This window comes from Nyctereutes procyonoides, unplaced genomic scaffold (assembly GCF_905146905.1).
Source record: "Nyctereutes procyonoides isolate TBG_1078 unplaced genomic scaffold, NYPRO_anot_genome, whole genome shotgun sequence".
In the NCBI taxonomy this organism is placed as follows: domain Eukaryota; kingdom Metazoa; phylum Chordata; class Mammalia; order Carnivora; family Canidae; genus Nyctereutes; species Nyctereutes procyonoides.
The window spans coordinates 60,662,407-60,675,467 of record NW_026575125.1 but is presented as its reverse complement, the minus strand read 5'-3'; the positions used below and the strand labels follow the sequence as shown (position 1 = coordinate 60,675,467).

General features: G+C 36.0%; 1 protein-coding gene and 1 non-coding gene across 5 annotated transcripts in view; one reads left to right on the top strand and one right to left on the bottom strand.

The window, feature by feature from the left end:
• The window catches only part of BRWD3 (bromodomain and WD repeat domain containing 3), a 210,210-nt gene that overhangs the window by 130,525 nt on the left and 66,624 nt on the right, over positions 1 to 13,061 (top strand). For all 4 annotated transcript variants that reach the window (XM_055338288.1, XM_055338287.1, XM_055338286.1 and 1 more), the window contains exons 18-19: positions 9,867 to 10,034; positions 12,046 to 12,229. In XM_055338288.1, coding sequence (XP_055194263.1) covers positions 9,867 to 10,034; positions 12,046 to 12,229 — 352 coding nt within the window. The remainder of the gene's footprint in view (positions 1 to 9,866; positions 10,035 to 12,045; positions 12,230 to 13,061) is intronic.
• Positions 10,616 to 10,717, bottom strand: LOC129518952 (U6 spliceosomal RNA). The gene has a single exon (XR_008666287.1). It is a non-coding gene; the product is annotated as a U6 spliceosomal RNA (small nuclear RNA).

Below are 13,061 nucleotides of genomic sequence, written 5' to 3'. Positions count from 1 at the left end.
CTTTTAGTCTTGTTGATTGTTTATTTTGCTGTGCAGAAACTTTTTATTTTGATGCAGTACCAATAGTTCATTTTGGCTTTTATTACCCTTGCCACAGGAGACATATCTACAGAATGTAGCTATGGCTGTTATCTGAGAAATTATTGATTATGCTCTCTTCTAGAATATCTATGGTTTCAGAACTCAGAGTTAGGTCTATTTAAAAAAATTATTTCTTATATTCATTTATTTTATTTTATTTTTTATTTTTTTAATTGGAGTTCAATTTGCCAACATAGAGCATAACACCCAGTGCTCATCCCTAAAAAAAAAAAATAAAGATTTATTTTTTTGGGGGGGGAGGGGCAGAGGGAGAAAGAGAAACCTTTTATTTAAATTTATTTTTTATTGGTGTTCAATTTACCAACATATAGAATAACAACGAGTGCTCATCCCATCAAGTGCCACCCTCAGTGCCTGTCACCCAGTCACCCCCCACCCACAGCCCACCTCCCTTACTACCACCCCTTGTTCGTTTCCCAGAGTTAGGAGTCTCTCATGTTCTGTCTCCCTTTCTGATATTTCCCACTCATTTTTTCTCCTTTCCCCTTTATTCGCTTTCACTATTTTTTATATTCCCCAAATGAATGAGACCATATAATGTTTGTCCTTCTCTGATTGACTTATTTCACTCAGCATAATACCCTCCAGGTCCATCCACGTTGAAGCAAATGGTGGGTATTTGTCATTTCTAATGGCTAATATTCCATTGTATACATAGACCACATCTTCTTTATCCATTCATCTTTCGATGAACACTGAGGCTCCTTCCACAGTTTCGCTATTGTGGACATTGCTGCTATAAACATCAGGGTGCTGGTGTCCCGGCGTTTCACTGCATCTGTATCTTTGGGGTAAATCCCCAGCAGTGCAATTCCTGGGTCATAGAGCAGTTCTATTTTTAACTCTTTGAGGAACCTCCACACAGTTTTCCAGAGTGGCTGCACCAGTTCACATTCCCACCAACAGTGTAAGAGGGTTCCCTTTTCTCCACATCCTTTCCAACATTTGTTGTTTCCTGCCTTGTTAATTTTCCCCATTCTCACTGGTGTGAGGTGGTATCTCATGGTGGTTTTGATTTGTATTTCCCTGATGGCAAGTGATGCAGAGCATTTTCTCCTGTGCTTGTTGGCCATGTCTATGTTTTCCTCTGTGAGATTTCTGTTCATGTCTTTTGCCCATTTCATGATTGGATGGTTTGCTTCTTTGCTGTTCATTTTTGCTTTTGTTTCCCTTGCCTTTATGGATGCATCTTGCAAGAAGTTGCTGTAGCCAAGTTCAAAAAGGGTGTTTCCTGTGTTCTCCTCTAGGATTTTGATGGAATCTTGTCTCACATTAAGATCTTTCATCCATTTTGAGTTTCTCTTTGTGTATGGTATAAGAGAATGGTCTAGTTTCATTCTTCTGCATGTGGATGTCCAATTTTCCCAGCACCATTTATTGAAGAGACTATCTTTTCTCCAGTGGATAGTCTTTCCTGCTTTGTCAAATATTAGTTGACCATAAAGTTGAGGGTCCACTTCTGGGTTCTCTATTCTGTTCCATTGATCTATGTGTCTGTTTTTGTGCCCATACCACACTGTCTTGATGACCACAGCTTTGTAGTACAACCTGAAATATGGCATTGTGATGCCCTCAGCTATGGGTTTCTTTTTAAATATGCCCCTGGCTACTCGGGGTCTTTTCTGATTCCACACAAATCTTAAGATATTTTATTCCAACTCTCTGAAGAAAGTCCATGGTATTTTGATAGGGATTACATTAAACGTGTAAATTGCCCTGGGTAACATTGACATTTTCACCTTATTAATTCTTCCAATCCATGTGCATGGAATATTTTTCCATCTATTTGTGTCTTCCTCAATTTCTTTCAGAAGTGTTCTGTAGGTTTTAGGGTATAGATCCTTTACCTCTGGTTAGGTTTATTCCTAGGTATCTCATGGTTTTGGGTGCAATTGTCAATGGGATTGACTCCTTAATTTGTCTTTCTTCCGTCTTATTGTTAGTGTATAGAAATGCCACTGACTTCTGGGCATTGATTTTGTATCCTGCCACACTGCTAAATTGCTGTATGAGTTCTAGCCATCTTGGGGTGGAGGCTTTTGGGTTTTCTACGTAGTGTATCATGTCATCGGCGAAGAAGGAGAGTTTGACTTCTTCTTTGCCAATTTGAATGCCTTTAATGTCTTTTTGTTGTCTGATAGGTGAGGCTAGGACTTCTAGTACTATGTTGAATAGCAGTGGTGAGAGTGGACATCCCTGTCGTGTTCCTGATCTTAGGGGAAAGGCTCCCAGTGTTTCACCATTGAGAATGATATTTGCTGTGGGCTTTCCATAGATGGCTTTTAAAATGCTGAGAAAATTCCCTCTATCCCTATACTCTGATGAGTTTGAGAAAGAGAATCCTTAAGCAGAGTCCCCACTGAGCATGGAGCCCAACCTGGGGCTGAATCACAGGATCCTTAGATCATGACCTGAGCCAAAATCAAGAGTTGGATGTTTAACAGACTGAGCCACCGAGACGTCCCAGTATAGACATTTATAAATATATGTTTCTTTCCATAAGCATGAATGTCTTTCCCTTTCTTGGTGTCATCTTCGATTTTTGTCATCAGTGTTTTATAGTTTTCAGAGGCTAGGTCTTTCGTCTCTTTGGTTATTAGGTTTACTCCTAGGTAACATTATTTTGGTATAATTTTAAATGTGATTGTTTTATTTTTCTGCTGCTTCTTTATATGAATGGAATAGATCTGCACATTGATTATATATCCTGTGCCTCCTGAATTCATATGTTAGTTTTAGTAGTTTATTGGTGGAGTTTTTACATTTCCTATATAGAGTCTCATGCCATCTACAGATAGTGAACATTAAACTTATTCCTTACCAATTTGCATGCCCTATACGTATATATTTTTTGTGTGATCTAATAGCTGTGGCTAGGATTCCAGTACCATCTTGAATAAAAACGGTGAGAGTAGACATCCTTTTCTAGTTCCTTCCCCTAAGGGGAAAGTTCTCAGGTTTTCCTCATTGAGATATTACCTGTTTTGTTGTTGTTGTTTTTGTTGTTGTTGTTGTTGTGTTTTTATATATGTACAGCCTTCATGATGTTGAGGTATGTTTCCTCTATCCCTACTTTGTTGAGAGTTTTTATCACAGATCAATGTTGTACAATATCAAATGCATTTTCTGTATCTGTTGAAAGAATACTATGGTTCTCATCCTTTCATTTATTAATATGGTGTATCACGTTGATTGATTAGTGAATACTGAACCATGCAGCTAAGGAATAAATCCTACTTGGTCATGGTGAATGATTTTTCTTAGTGTTTTGTTGGATTCTGTTGGCTTGTATTTTGTTAAGGATTTTTGCATCTATGTTCTTCAAAGTGATTTACCTGTAGTTCTCTTTATTAGTGGTGTCTATCTGGTTTTGGTATCAGGGTATTCCTAGGCTCGTAAAAATGATTTTGCAAATTTTCCTTCCTCTGGTATTTTATGGAATACTTTGAGAAGAATAGGTACTAACTCTTAATGTTTGGTAGAATTCACCTGTGAAACCATCTCGTCCTGGACTTTTGTTCATTGGGTGTTTTTTGATTACTGATTCAACCTCTTTGCTGGTAATCAATCTATTCACACTTACTATTTTCTTCCAGCTTCTATTTTGGTAGTTTATATGTTTCTAGGAAGTTATCCATTTCTCCTAGGTTGTCCAATTTGTTGGCATATAGTTTTTAATAATATTCTCTTATGACTGTATTTCTGTGGCATGGTTATTATTTCTCCTCTTTCCTTTGTAATTTTATTTATTTGTGTCTTTATTCTCTGTTTTTTGATGAGTCTGGTTAGAGGTTTATGAATTTGTTTATCTTTCAGAGAACCTGCTTCTGGTTTCATTGATCTCTTCTACTGTTTCTTTAGTTTCTATATCATTTATTTCTGCTATAATCTTTGTTAGTACCTAACTTCAGCTGGTTTTAGGTATATTTTGGTGTCTTTTTCTAACTCCATTAGTATAAAAATAGGTTGTTTCTTTGAGATTTTTCTTCTTAAGTAAATCCCGTATTGGTATAAATTTCCCACTTAGAACCATTTTTGCTGCATTCCAGTGCTTTGGGACCATTGTGTTTTCATTTTCATTTGTTTCCATATTCTTTTGGATTTCGTCTTTCATTTCATGGTTAATCCATTCATTATTTAGTAGTATGTTATTTAACCTCCATGTATTTGTAGTCTTTCCAGATTTTTTTTTTCTTGTGTTGACTTCTACTTTCATAACTGTCATAAAAAATATGCATAGTATGACTCAAATCTCTTCAAATTTATTGATGCTTTTTTTTCTGGCTTCTATTCTGGAGAATGTTCTGTATGCATCTGAAAAGAATGTATATTCTGCTGTTTTAAGATGGAATGTTCTAAATATATCCATTAAAATCCACTCAATGCACTGTGTCATTGTTTGCTTTTTAGTTTCTGTTTAGATATAGTGTATTAAATACTATTATTGTATTATTATTGGTGGTTCCTTTTTTTTTTGCTCTTTTTATATATGGTGGTTCCTTTATGTTTGCTATTACCATTTTATGTATTTAGTGTTCCCATGTTGGGTGCATAATATTTACAATCATTATATCTTTTTGGTGGATTATCCCCTTGTTATTTAGAGAGTCCTTTGTTTTAAAATCTATGTTTTCGTGCTCGCTTTAGCAGCACATATCTAAAATCTATGTTTTCTGATATAAGTATTGCTACTATAGCTTTATTTTCACATGCATTTATTACATGATAGATGTTTTTTGATTCCCTCACTTTTAATCTGCATGTTTCTTTAGGTCTAAAATGAGTCTCCTGAAGGCAGTATAAATGGGTCTTGGTTTTTTTAATGCATTTTGTCACCCTATGTCTTTTGATTAGAGATTTAGTTCATTTACATCAAAGCAATTATTGATAGAAATCTATTTAATGCTATTTTATTACTTGTGGTTATTAATTTTTTCTTTGATTCTTATCTTTCAAGTTTTGCTGATTCGCTTAAGTGCTATATTTGGAATTCTTTTTATTCTTTGCCTTTTTATTAGTGTTTTTTGATTTGTGGTTATCATTAGGTTTATATAGAACCTCTTGTACATATGGCTGTCTATATTAACTTCATTGCATCCAGTTTGTTTTGAATCTCAGTTATTGCATTTTTCATTTCTATTAATTTTAACTCTTTTATCTCTGGGTTAAGGGCCTCCATGAAGTTTTCCATTCTTTTCTCAAACTAAGTGAGTATCCTTATGACTGTTGCTTCAAATTGTCCATCAGGCATATTACTTATATCTGTTTAGCTTAGATATCTGGCTGTAATCTTATCTTGCTTCATTTGTAATGAATTCCTCCATCTTGGCATTTTGGCATTTTTGTCTAAGTCTCTGTCTACTTCTCTGTGTTAGGAAAGTCTGTTAGGTTTCCTGTTCCTGAGAATTATGGCTTTATGAAGAAGAAGAAGTCATATAGTGTCCAGGGGCTGGCACCTCAGAGTGTGTCTTTGGTGTGCACTGAGTATGCTCTGCTGTGTTTTATCTGCTCTGTCCTTCTAGACCATTCCTCCTCAGAGTCTCTCCTTGCCTGCAGTGGGCAGTGTTTAGATGTGTGTGGGGGTTTCTGCTGGTCTCCTGGGGAAGGGGCCCATCACACTGAGACTGAGGCAAACTTTACCTAGAAGGGCAGTAAGGGTAGAGTGCAGGGTAGAAGGGTAGATGTGGGTCCTGGAGTAAGCAGGTTCGGCACCCAGTGTCAGCACTGTGCTATTTGCCAAAGGTGGCTCTATGTCTATGTGAGTGGCAGGGGTGGAAAATGGTGCCAGCCAGCTCTTGTGTCCCAAGAGAGGAGTCTCAGTTTTGACTGCTCTCAAGGAAGCACTGTGAGAAGAAGGAATAATCTCTTCCAGTGTGTTTGGGTGTTTTTCAGTTGTTTTCATGTTCTTCACCCCAGGGTTGTTTGCCTGCCTTCTCTCTAGGAGCAGCACAGTGCCTTCAGGGCTCTATTCCAGTCAAGCTCACCCACCTTTAAGCTCCTGTCTTCAAGCCCTGCTGATTGCAAAAACTCACAAAAATCAGCCCTTCAATTTTCCCAGCCAGTGAATCTGGGGAAGTGTTCTCCTTGTGCATTCTCCTCTGTGTTCCTCACTTTCTTGCCTTTCTCTGTGACCAGGGCTTCCTTCCCTCCACAGAACCCTGTTTCCCACCCAAACCATGTTTCCACACATCCTATCTTTCTTGATGTGCTTTTCTCCCTCTAATTGTGGAGTTTGTTCTGTCAGTCCTCAGGTTTATTTTTTGGGTATTCAGAATGATTTGATAGTTATGTAGTTGTCTTCAAGGGATGAGATGAGCCTAGGATCCCCTTACTACACCAGTATCTTCTAGCTGTCTGTATTCAGTTGATAGTCATTTAAGATTCAATCCAGTTTTTACTCCTCTCCTCCCACATTTTCAGCAATTTTAGGTATATGGTGTCATATTTTACATTCTTTTATTTTGTGAGTTCCTTGATTGATTTCTTACAGAAATACTCATTTTTACTGCTTTTGTGTTTCCTACTTACTGTCACTTTTGGTCTTTCCACTCAAATAATCCTTTTTAATATTTCTTGTAGGGCTGGTTTATTGGTCATTAACTCCATTCGTTTGTCTAGGAAACTCCTTAGTTCTCCTATTCTGAAAGATAAGCCTGCTGGATAGAGTACTCTTGCCTGCAGGATTTTCCCATTCAGCACGTTGAATACATCAAGTCATTCCTTTTATGTTTTAAAGTTACTGCTGAAAAATCTGCTGATAGCATTTTGGGATTTCCATTATATGTAACTGTCTTCTTTTGTACTACTGACTTATTTTTTGTTTACTTATCACTATATTTTGCCATTTTAATTATAATATGTCTTTGTATGAATTCACGTCTGTTGATTTTGTTGGGGGTTCTCTGTGCCTCCTGGATATGGGTATCTGTTTCCTCCCACAGATTAGAAAGTTTTCAGCTATTATTTCTTCGAATATATTCTTTGCCCCCCCCCTTTCCTATCTTTCCTTATTCTGGGACTCCTATAATACGAATGTTATTACATTTGATGGAGTCACTAAGTTCCCTAATTCTTTCACATCATTCTTTTTTTCTCTCTTTTGTTTATCTTGATTACTCTGTCAGCTATGTCATTAATTTGTTCCTCTGCTTCTTCCAGACTGCTTCATTCCATCAAGCTTGTTACTCATTTTGTTTATTGAATCCTTTATCTCTGCTATTTATTCCTTATCTCTTTTAAGTGCCTCACTAATGTCTTCTGCTCTTTTCTTAAGGTCAGTGCATATCTTTATGATTATTACTTTAAATTCTCTATCAGGCATGTTACTTATATCTATTTTTCTTATATCTCTGGCTGTGGCTTAATCTTTTTTTCATTTAGGAGAAATTCCTCTCTGTCTTCTGATTTTGTTTGCCTTTCTGTGTCTGTTTATTGTATTGGAATATTGTGTATTGGAATGTCTGTGTATTGGAAAGTCAGCTATGTCTCCTCTTCTTAGGGGTGATGACCTCTTGAAGAAATCCTTGTAGTATCCTATAGTATAGTGTTCCCTTTTCCTCAGGCCCCAGCACTTCAGCAAATTTTTCTAATGTGTGCTACAGACACTTCATTGTTTTGTGCCGGCCACTTTATTCTTTAGGCCCATCTTCTGTAGATACTGTCTTTGCCTGCTCTTGGCATTGTTTGGACCCTGGCCTATTTTGGTGAGCTTTAAATAGGTGTGCTCAGGTCTGCTTATGAAATGAGACCTGTCGCCAACTGCTACTGGAACCCAGGTCCTGCAAAGCTCATGCATTGTTGGCAGGAGTTTGGGCCAGTCTTCTAAGGGAGAACTGCTGTGCTGAGGCTGAGGAAGTGTGACTTGGAAGGTCAGTTCCATCTGAGCATGGTGGGGTGGGACTGGGTATAAGCACTTTAGGTCATAAGTTCTGGTGCTATATTTCTCATAGGTGGCCCTGATGGATGGGGGAGGGAAATGGCATCTGTGTTACTTTGTTCACAGACAGGTCTCTCTATGAATCCTGCCACTTTGGGACACATTCTGAGATGGGCAGATAAGTTCCCCACTGTTTGCCTAAGGTGCTCATGAGATCAGTTTCCATGCCATATGTCTACAGGCCATTTGCCCTGAATTCTTTCCAAGAGCAGCCCCAATGCTTTTATGTTCTCCTAGAGCCAAACCCATTGACCTATAGAACTCCAGGCTTTAAGCTTCACTGTTTTCAAGAACTCATGAAGTTCAGCCCCTCTGGCTTACCAAGCCAGTTGTATGAGGATTCATTTTTACCATAAGCGCTCTCCTTAGTGCTTATCTCTTACCCTTCTCTACGACCTTGCCTCCCTCTCCACCATGGTGGCCATGATATATTCCTCTACAAAAAACGGGTCTCTGTGCTTTCTACCTTCTCTAATATGGCCTCTTATCTACCTTTAGTCATGGTTTGTTCTATTAGTCTTCAGGTTGATTTCCAGGGTATTTAGGATGAATTGGTGTTAATCTACTTGTATTTGTGGGAGGATGAAAGCCTAGTGTCTTCCTACTCCATGGCCATCTTCCCCTCCATAGCATATCTTGTTTATATGTTTATCTTGCATGATTTGCTTCCCACACCCTATCCCCCCACACCAGAATGCCTTCATATCATATAGTTTTTTAGTTGTAGGTTTTCTTCCAGGTGTGAGGTAGATACTGATTTGTAAATGGAATTGTTTTTCCTTACTAGGGATTTAAGACTCGAATTGTCCTTTATAAGTGAAATATTGAATATCTTTTTATGTACTCTCTCATAAAGATTTGTACAGCAATGAAATGGTGTTACACATTTGCTAATCTTGACTTTAATAATGCCATATGTGTTAAATAAGGGCAAACAGCATGAATATTAAATAGGAGATAAAACTCAAAACATTTGAATGAAATAAATATAATTCATCTCACTTCATTTCCTATAAGACCTGATGACTTGGCTACTTTTTTGGCTACCTTTTAGTCTGACTAGAAAATAAGATGAAAAACATATCTAAGATGTATTTAAGAAAAAGAATATAGGCGGCGCCTGGGTTGCTCAGTTGGTTGAGCTTCTGACTCTTGATTTTGGCTCAAGTCATGATCTCAAGGTCCTGGGATTGAGCTCCACATGGCTTGATACTCAGCAAAGTGTCTGCTTGAGGATTCTCTCCCTCTCTCTCTGCTCTTCCATCCCCTCTCTGGAATAAATAAATCTTTTTAAAAAGAGAAAAAAAGAATATAGAAATAAATAAAGTATTCAGATGTAATCATTGTATTTCAGTGTGTCAATAGAAATTTCTGTACTTATCAATATACTGAGGTGTTTTCAAAGGAGACAGTATTTAAAAGACCGTTACTTTATTTCAGAAAGGAAATTCTCATGAAAGATGTAAAACATTTTCTGTATCTGTAGTTGAACTTTTAACTTACTCAGCTCTCTAATCTGGACTTTTTGCTTGGAATATTTCATCAAGAAAGTACATTTGAAAATTCATAATTCAGTAATTATTCTTTAAGATGAGAAGACACTATTATGGCTAATTTGGGGACATTTGTTAAGTCATACACACAAGCTGACATATCAAACAATATAAAAGCTCTTTACAAATACTATTTGATATATGTCTTATTTTCATTTTAATCTTATTTTTTTATTATTGGCCTAGAAAATTATAGATGAAGGTTGTTTTTATTATATTTAGGATAGATAAAAATTTAAGTAATTTTGTGGCTTTATATCTTTGATCTCATTAAGGTGATGGTGAGGTGGTAGAACAAGTAATTGGGCAACAAACCAATGACCAAGATGAAAGCATTCTTGATGGAATAATCAGGGAACTACAGAGAGAACAGGATCTTAGACTAATAAATGAAGGAGATGTTCCACATTTTCCAATTAATAGATCATATTCTGCTAATGGTGGTAAGTATGTATATATTTATATGATGGAGGTACTTTATTTAATTTTACTTGCACTAAGTGATTACATGTAAGAAAAATTTTAGGTTTTTAAATAAGAACATTTTTGTTAACACCAAAGTGCCATAATCTGATTGTCATTTGTTGCTAAAAGGCCTTAGCGTTTCTTAGAAATACAGATAGTGCATTTTAATAAACTGTTTTCTCTTAACTAAAGAATGTATTTGCAGCCTTTACATTTTTTCTAATAAATGAGGTGCTACAATAAGTACAGCCTTTTTGTAAAAGGGGACCAACTTACGTTTTCAAAATTAAAACCACTGTGAATATAAAAATTACTAACAAAAGATTTACCCTTCTTTGTTGAAAAGAAATTAACATTATCCCCTTCATCTCTTGAATTTACAGACATACACTGGAAGATAAGCCCTATTCTTAGGAAATACAGATGCAACTTCTGAATTGATTTTTGAAACACTTTGAATAATGGCAATATTCTAATTTATTGTATCGTTTCTTTACTTGAAATATGGCTATACATCTGAATTTTATATAAATCTTAGCTTGTCAGTTTTACTTTTTTTAAAATGATGGAGTTCTTCATGAATTTGCATGTCATCCCCTCTCAAGGGCCATGCTAATCTCTGCATTGTTCCAATTTTAGTATAAGTCATGACGAAGCAAGTGCCATCAATTCTACTTTTATCAAGAACTATTAGTTGTACTTCAAAATGCAGTTGTCTTATGGGATTTTGGCAAATGTGTTTCTTTTTACATTTATATAATTGGGGTTTATTTGTATATAATAGCTTTTAGAATCCAAGAATTGGGGCAGCCTGGGTGGTTCAGCGGTTTAGCGCTGCCTTCAGCCCAGGGCCTGATCCTAGTGACCCGGGATCGAGTCCCACATCGGGCTCCCTGCGTGGAGCCTGCTTCTTCCTCTGCCTGTGTCTCTGCCTCTCTCTCTCTCTCTCTCTCTCTCTCTCTCTCTCATGAATATATAAAGAAATAAATCTAAAAATAGAATCCAAGAATTGAGTAAAGTGATTTAAATTTGAGGTGATTCACAGGGTATTATACTCATTTCCTGATTATTAAGTATCCCATAAAATTAAAATTAAAACATTTCTTTGTTCACCTAAGGAACACCTAACTAACTCATAAACTTTCCTTAACCTGGAAAAAGATAATAAGTGGACTGATAATCCTACAGTAACCAGGCCTTTCTGTTTCTAAGATGTAAAACTTTCTTAGAACCTTGATTTAGAGAATCATTAATGAAATCAGCATTCAGCTTTACCCTCAATAGCTCTACCCTCAATAGTAGAATTCTGTGGATAGATATGAAATGCCATTAGTCAAAACACCTCCACTGAATTCTATTTCCAATGTTTTTGTTTTTGTTTTTGTTTTCTTTCCTGGGTGCTTATTTTAATGGTTAAATGAATGATTCCATTTCTACTTTTATTTGGAAATACAACAAAAATAAATTTACAGGGACATGTCTAAGGACTTAGAAAAGGTTTCATTACTTCATTTCACCTTTTATTCATTGCTTATCAGTTTTGAAAATTAAAGTTTGTTAAAGTATTTTTGTTTATCCTTTTTCTCTTATTACTACTTTTGAACGCCAATTGAAACTTTATGCATAAACCTTTTAATGGGCTAAATATAGGATATAGATTAAAAGCTGCTTTCTGAAGCTTTATTTCTGAATGCTAATAAACATTTGTAAATCTACCAAATCACACTAAATACACTTTTTGTATTTCGTAAGCATTTATTAGATGACAGATGTGAATATACTGTGAAAAAATTTAAAAGAGTGATAGAAACTTTAAGCATTTATTGAGTGCCTTGCTTTATTCATCACTGTATAAAAACCGTGAAGGTGGTACAGAAAATAGAACAAAGGGATAGCAATATTGTCATAGACTTTCCTATTTTAGTGTACTGATCTCTGAAAATTTGGTGCCTTTACTCAGAGAAACTGGTACCTTTCTTTTTGTTTTAGCTCTGAGAAGTCCAAATATGGATGTATCTTCTTCCCCAAATACTGGATTTCGACGTAGTGGTCAGATTGAAGGTGTCCGACAAATGCATAATAATGCTCCCCGGAGCCAGATGGCCACTGAACGAGATCTCATGGCATGGAGCAGAAGAGTGGTGGTCAATGAACTAAATAGTGGAGTTAGTAGGTGAGTCAATAAGGTAACATTAATAAGAAAATTGAGAACTTTATTGTTTAGTTAGTCGATTTTATAACTAAAATTATTTTTTAATCAAGCTGAAGTTTTGTATGTTTTTCTACCTTATTCCAGTTAGTTAATTCTGTAACAACTATTTAATAATTATATTCAATTTGCTTGGCTTTATGCTAAATGGTTTGGGAAATACAGAAAAATTAAAACATAGTCTTCCATGAATTTATAGTCTAAGTTAGAAGATAAGAATACAAATACTATTAAGTAAGAATATGAGACCAGACGTGAGTAAATATTTCAATGATATGTAGACCCAAAATTCAACAGTGGTTCTGAGGAAAGGCCATCAATCTGATATTGGAATAGTTTGGGAATGCAATATAGGTATGTTGTAGATCCCAGTGCTTAGGGTAAATTTTGAAATGCCCTTTAAGTAGACTTCCTTGTATGAAAGGATTTTATTAGGATAAAATTTAAATTTAGAATACCTATTTCTATTTATAAATCCTAACATTTACATTAATATCAATTCCAATTAATCCACATAGTCTGGAAGTAGATTTAGAAAAGAAGAAGAGGAATGCCTGAGTGGCTCAGCAGTTGAGCGTCTGCCTTTAGCTCAGGGTGTGGTCCCAGGGTCCAGGAATCGAGTCCCACATTGGACTCTTTGCATGGAGCCTGTTTCTCCTTCCTCTTTCTGTGTCTCTGCCTCTCTCTGTGTGTCTCTCATGAATAAATAAATAAAATCTTTTAAAAAATTGAAAAGAAAAAGAATATTTGACAGAGAACATACAATCTCTCTTAATCATGCTATCTCCTTTATCAA